At 36.9% G+C, this 20,056-nt stretch overlaps 1 protein-coding gene and 1 non-coding gene across 3 annotated transcripts in view; both read left to right on the forward strand.

Moving 5' to 3' along the window:
• Smim14 (small integral membrane protein 14) overlaps nucleotides 1-13,033 on the forward strand; it is a 67,769-nt gene extending 54,736 nt beyond the window's left edge. For both annotated transcript variants that reach the window (XM_026387257.2, XM_026387255.2), the window contains 2 exons: nucleotides 7,374-7,516; nucleotides 10,356-13,033. In XM_026387257.2, the coding sequence (XP_026243042.1) occupies nucleotides 7,374-7,516; nucleotides 10,356-10,388 (176 nt within the window). In that variant the 3' untranslated portion in view covers nucleotides 10,389-13,033. The remainder of the gene's footprint in view (nucleotides 1-7,373; nucleotides 7,517-10,355) is intronic.
• Trnas-cga (transfer RNA serine (anticodon CGA)) lies at nucleotides 8,888-8,960 on the forward strand. Its single transcript has one exon. It is a non-coding gene; the product is annotated as a tRNA-Ser (tRNA).
• Nucleotides 13,034-20,056: the final 7,023 nt, after the last annotated feature.

The following is a 20,056-nucleotide window of genomic DNA, read 5'->3' on the forward strand; positions in this document are numbered from 1 at the left end:
CTCCTGAGCAGCTGGTATTATAGGCATGCACCACTGTGCCCAGCTCAATTATTATTTATTGAGATGGGCGTTGAGTTATTGAAGAATTAGAAGGTAATTGGGGATTAGCTCAGAGGGAGGGTATTTGCTTATCATGTGCAAGGCTCCTGGGTTTAATCCCCAGCACTGGGTAGGTAAAAAGGAAATGATCTTATCAAACCTTGGAGGTCACAAAAATGATATCCATTTTAGCCTTTTTGCTTGGTCTGGGGGTGGATTTACTAGGGGTTGAACCCAGGAACACTATACCATTGAGCTATATCTCCAGGCCTTTATGTTTTTAATTTGAAAACAGGGTCTCACTAAGTTACTTAAAGTCTTATTTAGTTGCTAAGGCTAATCTCCAACTTATGTTTCTCCTACCTCAGCCTGTGCATCTCTGGGATTATAGACATGTTCCACCATGTCCTGCCTGGTTTAGGCTCTTTTAAAAAAAATTATATATATATATATATTAGTTGTAGATAGACACAATACCTTTCTTTATTTTTATGTGGTGCTGAAGATCAAACCCAGTGCCTCACACATGCTACCACTGAGCTATACAGCCCCTGTTTAGACTCTTAAGTAGAGAAATTCTTATGCCTACACCCATACTTTAGGAATTTTGGAGACATCCTTCTCTTGTTTTTCTTTTTTTTTTTTTTAGTTGTTCATGAACACGATGCCTTTATTTTGTTTATTTATTTTTACATGGTGCTGAGGCTCAAACCCAGTGCCTCACACATGCTAGGCAAGCACTCCACCACTGAGCCACAACCTCAGCCCCTTTTCACTTTTTTTTTCATCTCCTCCTGCCACCTGTTCAATTATTCACCAGTTATTGTCCTTCTTCCATCCTGTCACCATTTATATTTGTGACTTTTCCATTCCCACTTTACCGTTTTATCTAGCCTGCTATTTCATACCAGGATCTGTCTGCATTCATTCTTTTCTATGCTCTAATTGATCCTATTACTGGTACAGGATAGTTTATCAAATATCTACTGTGTACCAGCACTGTACTAGCTTCTTTTTTGTGTGTTGACCATTTAAATCCTTACAATTACTCTGTGAGATGATGGTGATATTTGTTTCATAGTTAAAGAAATTGAGGCACAAAGGTTACCTACTACTATATACTACTAATAAGTAGTAGAATCAAACAGCTAGGAGATGGTCTCAGTGCCTTCCTTTGGTATTGGGGGTTGAACCCAGGGACACTTTACCCCTGAGCTACATCCCCATCCTTTTTGTTTTTTGAAACAGGGTCTCTTAAGTTGCTGAAGTTGGCTTCAAACTTGAGGTCCTCCAGCCTCAGCCTCTCGAGTCACTGATATTATAGTTGTATGACACCTCACCCAGTGGTCTAAGTTCTTTAAAAATTATAACCTAATTTAGGAGAATTTAAAAGTTCTCTTTTAGTTAGATAATTTAAAATGCTATATTATTTTAGAGAAAGCAGAGGAAAGAATGGCAGAGAAAATGGAGATTTTAAAGGAAAGGGAGGGATATAGGTGAATAAATAGAGGTTAGTTGTAAAAGTGTGCCAGTGGGGGGAGATGATGAGTGTCCCAGAAGAACTGAATTTGTGTAGTTGGTATATGTTGCCAACCAAATTAGCATTGAACTATTTTTATATCAGATTCATTTGTAAGGCTTTTAAATGATATTGGTATTTGTTGGCCACACCCCTAAGCTGCTCCTGAATCACATGGTGTCAGGCAGGACCTCAGAATCTGTAATCTTCGTCACAGGATATTCTGATACACAGCCAGGCCAGGGAACCATTGGCTAAAGAAGTATGGAGTGACTAGAGCAGAGGACATGTTTTCTGAAAAGTGGTGAGAGATACAGTTAGATGAGAGAGCCAAATCATACAAGCAAAGGCCAACCTGAAGAGCTCGGAGTTGAAGCAGTAGGCAGTGGAGAGAGAGTCATTAGGTAAAATCAGCAGAGAATGTTCAGAATGGTGGCTAACCAGCCTCTGGCCGCAATAAGCAGGAAGGAGGAAAGCTGTGATAGAACCACAGTAGGAGAGTAGGAGACACAGGGGACTAATAGAGAGCCTCAAAAAGGAGCAGACTTTTTCTTTCAAAGGATACTGGGCTTCTTTTTTGGCAGGGGATGGGTTGGGATGGGATTGAACCCAGCGGTGCTTAACCACTGAGCCACATCCCTAGTTCTTTTTTTGCGGGGGGTTACGGGGATTGAACTTGGGGGTACTCAGCCACTGAGCCACATCCTCATCCTTATCTTGTGTTTTATTTAGAGACAGGGTCTCATTGAGTTGCTTAGGGCCCCACTAAGTTGCTGAGGCTGGCTTTCAATTGGGGATCTTCATTCTTCAGCCTCCCCAGCAGCTGAGATTACAGGCATGTACCACCCAGGCTCAGCACAAATATTCTTTTAATGTATGTGACAGGAAGGAAAAATAATTATTTCCTCAACTCTCACCATCAACCTGCTCTGACGAGATGAGCTGGGTTTAAAGGAGCTGGCTGCAACATTAAACTAAGAAAACCGCGAAGAAATCACGCAACACACGGACATGAGTTTCTCAGATGGAGGGTGGGACTGCTCTGTGACCTCATGGGTCTTCTCCCATTCTGGAAGGCAAGAGAATGTGCACCCGGAATCTCTTTATTTTTATAGTGGAGAGGGGGGACACACAAAGGAGCTTCAGTGGAATGTCCTTCACCAAATAAGGCAGGGGATAAAGTTTCAAAGCGGGGGTTGCCAATCCCATTGGGTAACGCCCAAGTCCAGGGCTAGAGGTGGAGGCCACTTGCTTCCCACAATGCATGTGCAATGCCAGACCAAACACCCCCCTTACTCAAGGCTGAGAGAGGATGCTCAGCCCTTGGGCAGGGCTGCCTCCCAAATTAACATTGAACTATTTTTATATCAACTCAACTATGCCTGGCAGTTTTTTGTTATTTATTTATTTATTTATTTATTTTACAGATAGTCTCGCTAAGTTGTTTAGGGCTTCACTAAGTTGCTGAGACTGGCTTTAAACTTGGTGGTCCTGCTGCTTCAGCCTCCCCAGTCACTGGGATTACAGGCCTGTGCCACCATTCCCCTCCCCATCTTTTTTTTTTTTTAATTTTTCTTTATTTTTTTAGTCATTCATGACAGTAGAATGCATTTTGATATATAATACATACATGGAATGTACATACATCAATCACATTGTCTATTCTGCTGTCCTTCCTATCCTCCCTACTCCTCCCCTCCTCTCCCATCCTTTCTCTCTATCCAATCTAATGTGACACACTTTTTTTTCCCCTTTTTCTCATTACAACATCATATTCCCCTCCCCATCTTAAAGGATGCTTTGTCTATAAATAAGGATTCGTTGAACTTGCAATGTGAGGACTTGCAAAGAATATGAAAAAACAAAGCATTAAGTTGCAAAACATGAATTGACTTTGGGTAGACTTGTAGTCTATATAAGTAATTAACCATTTTATTTCTGAGCCAGGGCACTAGTGATAATATAAACCAGGCATGGTGGTGCACACCTGTAATCTCAGCAGCTCAGGAGCCTGAGGGAGGAGGATCACAAGTCCAAAGCTAGCCTTAGCAAATTAGCAAGACCCTGTATCAAAATAAGAAATAAAAAGAACTTGGAATGTGGCTCAGTGGTTAAGTGGACCTGGGTTCAAACCCTGACCACCCCCCCCAAAAAAAAAGTAGTGGTAGTGATAGTATATACAAAGCATTATTATGTTTCTTTGACTAGCCTTAAATAATCTAGTTTTACGTAACTAGTTATAAACTTGCTTATCCCTTTTTGAATCCATGTTTTTCTATTTTACTACCCACAGAACTAATAATTTTCAGGAATGTGTGTCATTATGTGGTATTGTCAGAGATTATGACAGCAAACAATTAATGAGATTGCCTCCATCAAAATCCCATCTTTGACATGTACCAGTTATATGAGATTGGGATTTAGTTCCCTATTTCCCAGTTTTAATCTATAAAATAAAGATTATAGGGGCTGAGGCTGAGCTCATTGGCAGAGCGCTTACCTAGCATATGTGAGGCACTGGGTTCGATCCTTAGCACCACATAAAAATAAATAAAGGCATTCTGTCCATCTACAACTGCAAAAAAAAAAAAAATAGTACCCACCATAGAGTAAGATTGTTAAAAAGGATTAAGAGATAGTACCTAGTTCAAAGTAGCAATTCAAGTCTTAGCTATTTTTAATAATAAAAATAATATTTATTTAAAAATATTCATGTAATAGTAGAGAGGAAAAAGGAGGCAAGAATAGATATAGGGAGATCAGACAAGAGGTGGTGATAGCTTCAACACATAGGTGAGTGGGGGGAGTGGGCAGATCTGAGTGATATTTAGGAAGTAAAATTGATAGGACTCTCATAAAATATAAAATGGAGATTATTGAGAAAGAACTTCCCTGCTTGGGCAACTGGATGAATGGAGACCCGGTTTGGTAGAGGAGTGGGACAGGGAAGATGCTAATAGTTTTAGTTTGAAATATTGAGAATGTTAAGCGTGAGATGAGATTTCTGTATTTTTAAAGAAGCTGTTGAATGACTCTAATGTACAGTACAAATTAAGAAATATTGACATAGGGAGAAAAAGGAGAAATATTAATGTAGGTAAACAGTTGGATATTGAAGTCTGGCGTTCAGAAGAGTTGAAGCTAGGTGTAAATTTAATTGCGGTCTGCATGCAGAATGTAAATGAAGGCATAGGTGAGGATGAGTGTGTGGAGAAGAAAAGTTGACTGAAGAATTCTAAATTTTTTTTTCCTTTCTTTCTTTTTTTTTGGTACCAGCAGTGCTCAGCCACTCACTGAGCCACATCCTCAGCTCTTTTTCATACTTTATTTTGAGATAGCATCTCACTGAGTTGCTTAGGACCTCACTAAATTACTGAGGCTGGCTTCAAACTCACAATCCTCCTGCCTCAGCCTCCCAAGCCGCTGAGATTACAAGCATGCACCACTGCACCCTGCAAATTCTAAAATCTTAAAATTTGGAATACTTGGAAAGTGTGCATGTAAAGAAGTGCCCAAGTATTAGAAAGAAAACCAGGCAATTGTGATAATGACACATAAGACAAAGGTGATGTAGACAGTAAATGTAGAAAACTCTCATGACATTAGGTAACCCTAGGTACCTTGGCTGTTTCTAGTAAAATGACTGGGGTTGGAACAGAAGCTCTATTCCAATCTGGTCAATTCTTGGGCCAGCCCAGCTCTTAAGCTGATTCCGTCTCCTTTGGTTACTGAGGCCTTTGGCCTCAGTATAGCCACTGACTGATCCCTTCTCTTTTCGGAAGTCAGCCTTGGGCCTGTGGACCCTAATGTGTGCATCATCATAGTTTCAGCATCTTGTCTGGATTTCTTTTACTTTCTTCTAATACAGGGAAAACAAAACCAATGTAGTATTAATAGGCTAGAGATACTATGTTTTTCTCTAGATAGCTAATCTTTTGTACTTAAAATTTTTAAAAATTGAAATCTTTAATAATTTCACTTTTGCCAGGCGTGGTGGTGCACACCTGTAATCCCAGCGGCTTGGGAAGCTGAGCCAGGAGCGTCGTTGAGTTCAAAGCGATCCTCAGCAATGGTGAGGCGCTAGGCAACTCAATGAGACCCTGTCTCTAAATAAAATCCAAAATAGGGCTGGGGATGTGGTTCTGTGGTTGAGTGCCTCTGAGTTTAATCCCTAGTACCAAAAAATAAATAAATAATAATAAATAATTTCACTTTTAAATATCTGTGTTTCATTTATGTTTTCACCTTGTATCATAAGCCAGATACTGTGCTAGACACTTATTAAATAAGACATGGCTGCCTCAAGGATCTCAGAAATAGAGCTACACACACACACACACACATATATCTCTCTCTTCTTTCTCCTGATAAATACATAGATTTCAACTTTTTCTGAAAAAGAAGGCCAAAATAATCTTTCGTAAAAGGGACATTTTAATTTATATAGTATACAACCTAGATGTTCCCTTTTCCTTACATCCTTTTTTTTCTTTTTTAAAATATTTTTTTAAAGAGAGAATTTTTAATATTTATTTTTTAGTCTTTGGCAGACACAACATATTTGTTTGTATGTGGTGCTGAGGATCCAACCTGGGCCGCATGCATGCCAGGCGAGCGCTACTACTTGAGCCACATCCCAGCCCCTTTAAATATTTTTTGTTGTCATTGAATCTTTATTTATATGAGGTGTTGAGAATCAAACCCAGTCCCTCACACATGATAGGCAAGTGCTGTACCACTGAACTACAACTTCAGTCCCACATCCTGTTTTTAAGATTGTAACTTAACTGTAACTCATTGGTAGAGTGCTTGCCTAGCATGTATGAGGCCCTGGGTTCAATCCCCAATACTGAAAAAAAAAAAAGTAGATTGGGGGAGGGGGTTATAGATTTCAGCAAGTCTGTGGATTGGTGGCCTTGTGGGTTCATGAACCTTCCACATGATATACAAAATTGTTGAATGTGCATATTGTGTTAAATCTTATAATGGACAAAGTCCTTAATTTTTATCATATTCTCAGAGGATTATTACCCCAAAATATTAAGAACTATCACACTATTCAAAATCTTTATTTGTTGTTGGCCTGTTGGAGCATGTCTATAATCCCAGCTAGTCAGGAGGCTGAGTCGGGATGACTAGAAGTTCAGGGACAGCCTCTTCAATTTAGCAAGATCCTATTTCAAGGACTGAGGCTATTTCAAGGACTGAGGCTATCACTCAGTGGTAGAACACTTGCCTTGCATGAATGAGGCATTGGGTTCGATCCTTAGCATCACATAAAAATAAATAAAGACATTCTGTCCATCTACAACTACAAAATTTTTTTTTTTTTAAAAAAGATCTATTTCAAAATAAAACGAAAAGTTCTGGGGATATAGCTCAGTGGTAGAGCACCCCTGGGATTAATTCTCAATACTTCCAAAATAAAAAAATATATATATTGTTATTTGGTTTATGACTATTTAACATCATGTACCATGTAGATTTTTCTCACTGAAGGAAAAGGAAATTAGGGCTGGGTTGTGGCTCAAGAGCAGAGTACTTGCCTAGCACGTACAAGGCCCTGGGTTCAGTCCTCAACACAAAAATAAATAAATAAAATAAAGGTATTGTGTCCAACTACAATTAAAGAAAAAATATTTTTTAAAAAAGGAAATTGAAGATATACTCCACAATCGTACTTCTCTAAATTACTTTTTATTTTAGTAGAATTTTGAAGCTGTACTTAAACATTAGACTTTGTTTTTACATTGATTTAACAATAATATAATCAGGCCACAGTTTTGCTACAAATGCATTTTTTGTTTGTCTCTAGTACCAGGACCCTCTGGTGACAATGGCATCAGTATTACTATGATCTTGATGGCCTGGATGGTTATTGCAGTGATCTTGTTCTTGCTGAGACCTCCTAATCTAAGAGGATCCAACTTATCCGGAAAGCCAACCAGTCCTCATAATGTAAGTGATATGAATTATAAATCCTTTTTGGTTGAGTTGCATGTATGTGACGTGGAGAGGAGGAAAAGTATTTTGACTAAAATATCTTTATTAATAAAAGGAAGACTCAATTCATGGAGTGAGTTTTTCCTATATGTTGCTATTTTGCCTTTTGAGGAGTTAAACATAGAAATAGTAGTAGTCCAAAAATAATTTTTTAAAAAATTCCTATCTTTTTTTTTTTTTGGTACCAAGGGCACTCTGCCAGTAAACTACCTTTTTTAGTTTTTTATTTTAAGAAAGAGTCTCACTGAATTGCTGAGACTGGTCTCCAACTTGCCTTCCTCCTGCTTCAGCCTTCTGAGTTACTGAGATTACAGGTGTGCACTACTGTGCCTGTCGGAATTCCAATCTTTCCTTATATAAGGAACATCAGAAACAATCCAGCTGTTAATCCACAGCAGTATTGCTCAAATCTCAGTCCTGCATTGCCCATTCTATCCATTTCAGTTGATCTATCCCCTCTAGTTCTTCTAGCCCCCAGAAACACTCTTACCAGCTAGCTTCATTTCAAATGTTTTACCCCCTTCTGTTCTGGCTATTAAATACAATAAAGATTGTGAGCATATCTGGCTACATCCTGTTTTCCTCTCCTTTTCTTTCAAACCCATTTTCCAGCATCACAGTAAATTAACTTAGGAGAGAGGAATTCCTTATGTTGATGAATCTTTATAGTCATAATTGCAAACATTTTTAGAATCTTCTAAGTGAAAAATATAAAGTGACTCAACAGAGTTTTCCCTACTATCTTTAATGAAAGCTTCACTAAAGGATTCTTTTTAATCCTTACCAGAACAAGTATTTATGCATTATTTTTTTCAATTTGATATGTTGTAATCTCTTTAAAAATTTTATGCACATGTTAATTAGATCAGTTTAGCTATTCTACAGTGCATATACCATTTCAAAACTTGTTGTATCTGATAAATATATACAATTTTTGTTTGTCAGTTTTACTAAATGTAAAAAACATCTATAGGATGAAATTTGTTTCAAAAGAAATTTCTATGATAGATTCACTTAAATGCTAAATTCTCTTCTTCAAACTTCACCATATTGAATTCCTAAAATAATTGCTAATTTTCCTCAATATTGTAATATTTCCTCAATATTAATATTAAAAATTCAGTTAAGGACTGAGGTTGTGGCTCAGCGATAGAGTGCTCGCCTAGCACGCACAAGGCTCTGGGTTCCATCCTCAGCACCACATAAAATAAATAAATTAAAAAATAAATAAATAAATAAATAATAAAATAAAATAAATAAATAAATAAAATAAAGGTATTGTGTTCAACTACAACTAAAAAATAAGTATTAAAAAAATTCAGGGCTGGGGATATAGCTCAGTTGGTAGAGTGCTTGCCTCGAATGCACATGGCCCTGGGTTCAATCCCCAGCACCACCAAAATAGAAAACAAATAACAAACAAAAAATTCAGTTAAGACTAATTTTGTATATAAGGAGAAAGCAAATGTGCAGTGTTAATTGGTCAGTGCTTTGGTTTTAGGAGCAGAACATTTAGATATATTGTATGCTGTCTTAAGAAAGAAGACAAAACCAGCACCAGGTTTCACACCTGTGATCCCAGTAACTCAGGAGGCTGAGGCAGAAGAATTATTAATTGAGGCCAGCATGGGCAACTTAGACCCTGTCTCAAAATTTAAAAAATTTTAAAAAGGGGCTATGGATATAATAGAATGCCCCTGGATTCAATCCTCAGCACCACCAAAAAAAAAAAAAATAGCACATATAAAAAGTTTTAAGTGTACTTTTTCTTGGAGAGGGAAGAGTTCATAAAATTTGCATATTATCCTCATTGTTTCCTCCATAGACTTTTTTCTTATACTGTGTGTGCAGCTTTCTTACTTTTGTATCAAAAAGTAACTTTCCCAATGTTTGGAGCTAAAAAAAAAATCTATTTTTTTTAAATTGTTTTTGTAGTTATAGATGGACAGCATGCCTTTATTTTTTTATTTTTATGTGGGGCTGAGGATCGAACCCAGTGCCTCACATGTGCAAGGCAAAGGCTCTGCCACTGAGCTACAGCCCCAGCCCCCCAAAATCCATCTTAACCTGACTTAGTAGAATCCATTAAAAATGACAAACACCTTAACCTCAGTTCCTTACAGGCTGCAGGTTCTAGGAATAGTAGTCCCTCTGTCCTAGTAATAAGCAAAAACAATATTAATTCTGATTCCAGATAGAAATATTGATCACCCTTAACTGGGTATGTCAGGGTAAATAAATAAAATCTTTCTGAAGACTGTAAAAGCTCTATTCTCTTCAGTTCAGATACTTTCTATTTCAAATAACAAAAAACAATTCAAAGTGATTTGAATAAGTGACTTTATTAGTTTACACATAAAAAATCCAAAGATGGGTTCCGTGTTTAGAAGGTTAAAAGTTTCTTTTATCATTAGCTTATTCCAAAGTGGGCTTCCCTGTGGCTACAGGATGGCTGCCAGGAACAAATAGAGCCTCAAGCTTCTTCAATAGATCCTGCAATGAGAAACAAAAGTCTGAAGCTTCCTAATGAATGCACTAACTGAACCCATCACTTTAGCAAGAAGAATCAAAAACTAACTTTATTAGCTTGAAGATCACCCTTTCTTCCACACCACAGGGAAGAATGAGACAAACATTACAGAACATATGAAGAGTCCAAATGAGTTTATAAGTATATCGTTTGGGATTGGAGGGTGGGAGCATTGCTACTCAGTTCTTACTTATTTGTGTTAGATTGGTTGCACTAGGATCTAAGGAGTCCCTCAAATAATTTATTTATTTTTTTCAATGCCAGGGACAGGATCCACCAGCTCCTCCTGTGGACTAACTTTGTGATATGGGAAGTGAAAATAGTTAACACCTTGCAAGACCAAATGAACGAAGATGACCAGAGTACTTTTAACCCCATTAGAACTGTTTTTCCTTTTGCATCTGCTATATGGGATGGTATTGTTTTCATGAGCTTCTAGAAATTTCACTTGCAAACTTATTTTTGCTTCCTGTGTTATCACCATTCCCATTTACAGTATATTTGAGTAAATGATTATATTTAAAAAGTTACGTGGGGCTTTTTTGGTTGTCCTAAACTTTAAACATTCCACTCATTCTGTTTGTAACTGTGACCATAATTTTTGGGTGTTGTGTGACCTGATTGAAGGAAATTTGAGTTTTCTGCATTTAAATATTTTAATAGTTTTGATAGGTTCTTAAGGTTTTTTTCTTCATAAGGTATTTATAAAGTTATTTGGGGTTACCTGGGATTATATGAAAGAAAATGAGAACCACACTGTATTTACATTTACTTTGGTAGTTTATTAGTGGGTGGCAGTTTTCTCTAGTTCTTGGAACTGTGGCAACTCTTGGAATATTTTACAAATTATAGCTGAAATCTGTATCATATATTGCAGCTGACTCATGTGGCTAGACTAGGAGGAGAAGTGAAATGGTTGTTTTAATAATTTTTTTTACTCCCTTTAAAAATGTCTAATGTTAAGATTTTTTTTTTTTTTTTTTTTTTGCAGTGCTGGGCATTGAATCCAGGGCCTAGTACATGCTAGGCAAGTGCTCTACCGCTGAGCTATCTCCCTAACCCAAGAATACTTTAAATAAACATGAATAATCAATATGGTAGATAATTTACAGTCCAGTATGACATTTGCAAGCCATACCCTAGCCTTACAAGGTTCATGTGAAAGGAGGGGAAAAGTTTATTCTTTCTCTCTTTGCCAGGAATAATCTATCTAGTAATAACTTAAGCTATAATTTATTTTGTAAATGAGTGCCTCTCAGGACACCTCTCTTTGTTCTAACACTTCCCTGTTAAAATGAAACTTTCTTACATCTATATTGGGGCTTAATAGCTTACTGACATTTGAATGCCTGTTTACTTATTTACTGTATTTGAAGAAAATTTTGAGACTTTGGTTATCCTTCCAACTTCAAAAAAATTTTAATGAAGTTTTGTTTTATTCCAAGGGAAAAGGAAGAAAATTAGAAACAATCAAGAATATTTTCCCACCCCTTACCTCATTCCTGTTTGGTAATGGGATGGATTGGGGTAGAAAAGAACATTGATATTAGTGAAGTTTGAAATGCATAAAAAAGTAAAAGATTACATTGTTTTTGCTGAGTTTGGCAAAAAAGTAAATATAAATTGCATTAAAAAATGTCTGCACAACCCATGTGGTTATGGAATTTTTTCCTTAACAAGTGATTACATATGATTTATGGGGCTAGAAGATACTTTGTTATCAAATGTAAGGATTTTTACCTAGGTCAGTCTAGCTTTTCATTGTACAGATTTGAGAAACTATTTGTGTGAACTAAATAAACTTCTCTATATTATTGTACTGTTTAATAGTCTCTGATACAATTGTGTGACACTCATAGGGTGTTTCCCCCTTTATTATGATTACATTATAGGCCATAAACATTGTAAAGGCATAATTTCATTATATAATCTAATGTGACTGCTTGCATTCCTTCTTGTGCATCTTTGTTTTGTGCTCAACTTCTTGAAATAATATAACCAGCTCTTAATTACTTATGCTGATAAAGTGGTAATATTAACACAGGTAAGTTAAATCTTGGATAAATGAACACCACAGAGTAAAGATTTGTCTTGCAGTGGCCCACTGGAAACTATCCCATCTCTATCCATAGCTAGTAAAGTATTTAAAGCAGAAAGATGTTGAATGGCAAATATCAGCTAACTGCCTGATGCAGTCCTTTATCTGCTGTGCCTCTTGAACATAGAAGGCTCACCCATATATCCTAACATCTGTTCCTAATTCACTAGGAAACCAATCCAGGGAGAGATGCTAATATATTCACTGAGTCTGTGGATCATAATTTAGAATTGGCTTCTGTTCAAGTGGCTAAAATATGGATAAAAATGTCTAGTATTAGAGACCTGAAATTTTTGAATTCTTTCATTTTTGTCACATACACTTAATTGGCATTGCATCTAAATACATTAGGCTTTTCCTATATGAATCTACTACTAAGTTAGTAATAGAAATTCTTAGTGAACTGTTTAGTCCTGGGGTTTTTGCTTTTAAAATTTCTTTGCATTTCTGAAAAGTCATTGTACTGCACATAAAGTGTTCTTGTTAACCTAACTAGTGATTTATGTTATTATATTTAATTCTTAAAGCTTCTACATGTGGCCTTTAAATTGAGCACATTCTTAAATCATTACTTACCTTGTAAACATTCACTTGAAATATGGCTATAATCCTTTTAAAATAATCTGCATAAAAGAAAGATGAGGCTTACATTTTTATTACTTTGGACTCTTAAACATTCTGCAAATGCTATTAGGGGAGTTTATTTTGAGGGTTGGGGGTGTAACTCAGTGGTAGAATGCTTGCCAGCATATACAAGGCCCTGGGCTTAATCCTCAGCACCACCAAAAGGAAAAAAAAAAAAGAGTTTATTGTGTTTTAGAGTCATTTAATGTTCTTAAAACAATAGTAATTTTGGCTTTGCTTTTCATATGGAAAAAGTTAACATTGGAACTATTTATAGTAAAAGATTTTATCATGTATCTATCTAAGCACTGCCCCCATTGTCAGCAAGTCATATTTTACAATTTGCAGAGATTTTCTATTAGTATCTTTATGATGGTATGTGATATGACACTGTGTATGGAATTACCAACATCTTAAAATTTCAAAGGAACATTGAAAATCTATTGCTGTGAATGAAAATCTGTCACTCTAAATGGGTATGTGCTCAAATTTGACCAGTTGAGTTTAAGACACAAAACAGCAACTTGAAGAAGGAAAAATGAAGAGAGTTTACAATTAATGGATTAAATTTTGTTGTTGTAATAGTAGGGTTAGTCTTATATTTCTAAATGAAAAATCATATGTATTGTTACCATGTCTGATGATTCCTTTGTTAAAAGCAAAAGTGGTCATGTGATGTACTAAATGTAAATTGCTGTTTTTAAATGTTTAAATCATGCCAAACAAATTATGTCTGTGCCATCCAGGATTTATTGTTAATCTTTTACTGAGTACTTGGATTGGGATTAAGGGCTTGTACTATGCACTTTTTATCAATGAATAAATAGAAAATGTTAGTAACACTTTTTGTTTTCTGTTTGGCTTTTGTGGAAAGAGAAGCACTTTCACTTAGTAAAATGTTAACAATTATGTTAAAGTTTCTTTGTAAGACTGCTTACCCCTAACTAAAGAGAGAACTTTAAATTTTAAGAAACAATATTTATATAATATCAGTATAGGGCCAGTATTCAGAAGAGATTATAAGAATCCCCAGGATATTAAATTACAATTACATTTCTTCATTATTTTCTTTCTTCCTAGAATACAGAGTCAAAGTGACATTTGCTTTTAGGGAGTAATATTCAATAGTGTTAAATATTTGAACTTGTTATATGCTTTTATATGTTAATATACATAATTATACATGTAATTACATGTTACCTAAAAGGAGTGAGACCTGTAATTATACAGAGAAAATACAAAAATGATGATATGCTTTTGCTCTGACCTGGAATGTGTCCAGATACTAAAGATCATTAATATCCAGATGCATGTTAAAAAGGTACAATTGCTGTGACATTCTAGTGTCAATGTCTGTGCAATATCTTTAGTGTTACTTAAAATGGCAAAATTTGTGAAATAATTTTAGTCTGAAGTTTATCATTACATGTCATTGGTTAAAGGAATTTTTGATAAAACTTAAGGTTTCATTAAATGACTCTGAAATAATAGTTTTTCTCTCAGAAAATCAAATTCAAATAGAATAAATTTTTTGCTTCTTGCCATTTCATCTGATGATTTTTCTCAGTTCTGTATCTCAATTTGTGAAGTCCCACCACTCCCTAAAAGATGTTACACAAACACCAACCATGATATATTCTCATTCTCTCTCTCTCTCTCTCTCTACTGGGGATTGAACCTAGGGGTGCTTTACCACTAAGCTACATCCTCAGCCTTTAAAAATATATTTTGAAAAGGTCTCACTAAATTGCTGTTGGCCTTACTAAATTGTTGAGTCTGGCTTTGAACTTGCAATTGTCCTGCCTTAGCCTGAGTCAACTGAGATTACAGATGTTAGCTTCTGTGCCAGCCATGATTCTTTTTCACATTCAGATTTTCTTTGCAGTACTTCCACATATGCTAGACAAGCACTCTACCACTGAGCTATTTACTCAGCCTCACTACCAGACTTTTTAAAAACGAGGCATGATGGTACACACCTGTAATCCCAGTCATTTCAGGAGGCTAAGGCAGTAGGATTGAAACTTCAAGTCCAGCCCTCAGCAACTTAGCAAGACCCTGTCTCAAAAAGGGCCGGGTATGTAACTCAGTGGCAGAGCACCCCTGAGTTCAATCCCCAGTACCAAAAAGTTAAAAATAAAATGGGTTAACAATGTAATCTTTTCCCATTAGTTGGTTTTCATGAAACTTTAATGTGAATATCTTCTCAAATGGATTATATTCATTCAATAAACATTTCAACATTTGTTTGATTATTGCTTAACTATGTATATTTTAAAATGGATGTTATTCAGGAATAGATTACTGAAACAATTTTGAAACTCATGTGCCAAAATGGATGTCTATTGAAGGGATAGGGAGATGTCTGGAAGGCAAGGGCATGTGTAAAAGTGAAAAACAATTTTAGTTTGAAGAATAAAGCAGCTTGGTTTGGGGTTGTGGCTCAGCAGTAGAGCACCCGCCTAGCACGTGCAAGGCTCAATCCTCAGCACCACATAAAAATAAACATTGTGTCAAACCACAACTAAAAAATATTTCTTAAAAAGAGAATAAAGCAACTTTCATATCAGGATAATTCTAGCACTACAGAATAAAAAAGATTAGGAAGGCTACAATTTTCTCCTCTACAACATCCCAGGATTTTTTTGTTGTGATTGTGTCCCAGTATTTCAAGAACTCAACAGTCAGTTAAATAAGTGCCCACTGGCAACAGGTTGAATTCCTTGTGCTCTCATATTAAATTTTCTTGATGATAATCACTGAAAACATTAAATATATGTAAAGAATTTGGGGTTAAAGAAAGACAGCTGATGATTTTTTTTTTGGGGGGGGGGAATATCGGGATTGAACCCAGAGGTGCTTAACCACTGAGCCATATCCCCAGGCCTTTTTTATATTTTATTTAGTGATAGGATCTTGATAAGTTGCTTAGGGCCTCGCTAAATTCCTGAGGCTAAACTTGCGATCCTCCTGCCTCAGCCTCCCTAGCCCCTGGGATTACAGGCATGTGCCACTGTGCCCGGCTTTAATGTTCTTTATTATCCTGTAATTTTCATAAGGTAAATACCCTGACACAATGATTCAGTCCCCATAATCAACTCTTCATGCAGTTCTCAAACTTATTTTTTCATCATAGCCATTTTGCCATGTACATTATAATGTTTAATTTTGTTGCCAGGAATGATGGTGCACATCTGTAATCCCAGCAACTCTGGAGGAATATTGCAAGTTCAAAGCCAGCCTCAGCAATTTAGGGGGACCCTAAGCAATTTAGACTCTGTCTCCAAATAAAAAAGGGCTGAGGGAGCTGGGGTTGTAGCTCAGTGGTGGAGTGCTTGCCCAGCATATGTGGGGCACTGGGTTGGATTCTCAGCACCGCATACAAATAAACAAAAAATAAAGGTCCAGGGGGGGGGCTGGGGATGTGGCTCAAGGGGTAGTGCGCTCGCCTGGCATGCGTGCGGCCCGGGTTCGATCCTCAGCACCACATGCAAACAAAGATGTTGTGTCCGCAGAGAACTAAAAAATAAAAAATATTAAAAAAAAAAAAAAAAAAAAGGTCCAGGGGGGAAAGGAAGAACAGCGGAATAAAATAAACATTATTGTTGCTGTATGTATATACATGACTGCATGACTAATGTGATTCTGCAAACTGTACACTGAGAAAAATGAGAAATTATACCTCATCTGATTCAAATGTATTATATGTCAAGATCATTGTACTGTCATGTATAACTAATTAAAACAAAAAAAAAATAAAAATAAAGGTCCATTGACAACATTAAAAAAAAAAAGAAGGGCTGAGGATGTAGCTCAGTGGTAAAGCACCCCTGAGTTCAATCCCTAGTACCAAACATTTTTTAAATTTTATCAATGTTATTTAGACTTGGGACAAAAAATGCTAAGTAAGTTAGCTTTATGTGAGCCAGGCCTAATCACCAATGTAAATAATTCATTCAGGTTTTTAGCTTTTCTCATAACTAAAAAATACACCAAAAGAACTTGGGATATACTTCTGGTACAGTGTTTGCCTAGCATGTGCAAGAGTCTGTGTTTGATACCCAGCACTACAAAGAAAAAAACATATAAATAAAAATAATAAAAATGTATTTAATACCAAACACTCAATGAATCTCAAACCTTTTTGATTTCAGTTCCCCCAAAGAGCTTTTGTTTATTTTGGTTATATCTATCCAGTATTTACTATAGCCAAAATTAAAACTGAAGACATGTGAAATTATTAAGTATTTTTAAATAACAATAAACCCAATATATGTTCATGGCAGGTTTTACATTTTTGCAGATTTCTGACTTACTGTACAACAGCTGGATAATCATCTGTATTTTGCATTCAGTCTGTTGCAATATGTTCGCTTCTTATGAAACTATACATTAGTTGTCAATACTAAAAGACTTGGTGTATTGATGATGCTGGTATAGTGGCTCAGTGGCAAAGCGCTCACCTGGAACACATGAGGAACTGGGTTTAGTCCTCAGCACCACATAAAAATAAATAAATAAATAAAGGTATTGTGTGTCCATCTACAACTAAAAAAATATTAAAAAATTTAAAAAGTCACCCTGCTTACTTTTAAAAAAGAAAAAAAGACTATTGGTATTTTGAGCAACCCATACCGTGTCTCACCAGTAACTATGTGACCCTTAAGCAGCATTTAATACTACTGAAAATCAATTACAATGTTCGTAAATAATATTTTGTAAACCCCTACATAAATATTGGGGGTTTTGTCTTTATTTTCTTGGGAATTGAATTCAGAGTTGCTCTACCACTGAGCTTCACTTCCCAGTGCGTTTTTATTTTGAGAAAGGATCTTGCTAAGTCATCCAGGCTGGACTTAAACTTGCAATCCTCCTGTTTAGCCTCCCGAGTACCTGGAATTACAGGAGTGTGCACCAATGCACTCAACTGTATTGTTATATGAAGCAGTCACCATCCCAACAACAACTCCCCTTCCATTTTTTAAAAAATATTTTTTAGTTGTAATTGGACACAATATCTTTATTTATTTTTATGTGGTGCTGAGGATCGAACCCAGGGCCCCGCACATGCTGGGCTACCGCTAAGCCACAACCCCAGCCCCTCCCTTCCATTTTTAAAACCCAAGTTGTATGGAAACTGGAGTCAAGACACTTCTTTTGAGTTCCTATTGGAAGGAACTCACCCAACTAGGAATGGACAATGGCACCTTTGATGCCAGAGAACTCTTGATTTGGTGTTGGTAGAAACGAAAACAAGTCAGGCAAGAGAACATACAGACAAGACTTTTATTAGAGCTTCTAGTAAGAGAAGGGAGATAGATGCAGCACTGACCAGAGTGTAAGGCTGGTTCCCCTAACAAATGTAGAGAGCTAGGTTTATTCATGTGAAAGAATTGTTTGCCCATGTGGGAGGTGGGGGCAGTGCACTTTTAGGAATGATGATTGTCAAAGATGTGCTTTTCTTTTTCTAGGAGGGCACTTTTAACTTTGAGGAAGGTAAGGTCAGTTCGTCATCCTGGGACCAAATGTTAATTTGGATGCAGCATTCTGCATTCACATCTCTGCCTTGTGGTAAGGATGAATTGCTGCAGCTATTAAGTGAATACATAGGTGGAAATGGAAGAGAACACAAATCATGGGAATCTGCCATTTTGATGGCTCTGCAACAGTTTTTATCCTTTATGTTTGTCCTGGTAAGAACATCCTGGCCCTAAGTATGCATCTGGTCTCTGAAGTTGATCAGATTGTTTAAGGCACATACCTAACAGGCTAAGAGTTAAGGTGAGATAGCAGAGAAAAAAAGGCTTGTAACTATCTTTAATGGCTGTCAGGCCATAAGTTAAGGCCCAGGAGTTCTTTTGCCCTTTATCCCCAGGATGATCTCTGTCTCACCTTTAGGTCAGTGTCTGATTATGAGGTAGTGAGGTAGGAGTTCAGGGGCATCGAGATGGCAGAGGCAGGATACAAGAAACACATCTGGTGGAGTACAAGACAGAGAAATAAATCACCATGTCCCTGTTCAGGATCACTCCCATTACCGTGACAACTCTCACCATTGAGGCTTATTGCCATGGAAACTCCCACCACAAGTTCTGTATTCTAATCAGGCAAAAATCAAGTAACCAATGGGAACAAATGTGGCAAGATCTTCAGTCAAATTTCTCCCTTCTCTGTGGGTAGAGGAACAAGGCACAGCTCAGCATATAAATGACAAGACTTGTTCAGACATGGGACCTTTAGAGCTTCTCTCCCTCCTCCTACCCCCTTTTCCTCCCTCTTCCCCCCATTTTGCTTTACTTTATAGAGTGTCACTTTCACTTTCAATAAATCTAAGCTCTGCCTATTATTTCTGTGTGTCTTGCTCAATTCTTTGTCCTGGACCCCAAGAACGTGGACCACAACTGGCCACCCCACCAGTCAGTTATGTAGTATAATAAATCCCATGTTGTGTTGTAAAATTAAATGGGCCAACATTTGGAGGAGCTGCAAACCTCAGTGAACCCAAAGGGAAGAAATGCAAAAAATTGAGAGAATGATAGATATTGTTATATTTTGTGCCTGAACCAAGTCTGTTTTCCACTATAGAAAGCTCATTTTCTTATTTTTATGTGCTGAAGATTGAACCCAGGGCCTCCTGCATGCTAAGTGCAGTGAAAGACACTCCCAACACTGATAAGAACAAAATTCTTCAGATATTTTCTGCCTGCCCAATAATATAGTTCAAAGTTCAACATCTCTTTCTCTCTGGCTCTCATTCAGGGGACTGAACTTAGGACCTTGCACATGCTAGGCACATTCTCCACAACTGAGTTTTACCCCTTGCCCCTGTGTCTTTTCATCATGTACAGTGATCAATAATATCTCTTCCTTTCTCTAAAATTCCACCTTGTACAAAAGGACCCCATTGTGCTTATCACTGAGGATTTCATATTGCTCTGGTTCTACTGAGAACTATCTACTCCTAGGACGACAGTAAGAAAGCAAGCAAAATAATGCAGTCACGTCTCACTGTCTACTAAAAACTCTTCCAAGAAGAAAGTTACCAAAAGCAGTGGTTCACAAAGGCAAGTTTTACCCAGACTCTGGCTGCATCAAACTCATCTGCAATGGTTATAAAGCACAGATTGAATCTCATGTTCAGATTTGGGCTTCTGATAAAATTCTCTAATAAAATGTACCAACTCTCTTTGGAGAAGTGGCATTCTAGGACTGGGGCAGGAAATAATACAAGATGAACCTGAAG

Source organism: Urocitellus parryii, chromosome 10 (assembly GCF_045843805.1).
Source record: "Urocitellus parryii isolate mUroPar1 chromosome 10, mUroPar1.hap1, whole genome shotgun sequence".
Lineage (NCBI taxonomy): Eukaryota > Metazoa > Chordata > Mammalia > Rodentia > Sciuridae > Urocitellus > Urocitellus parryii.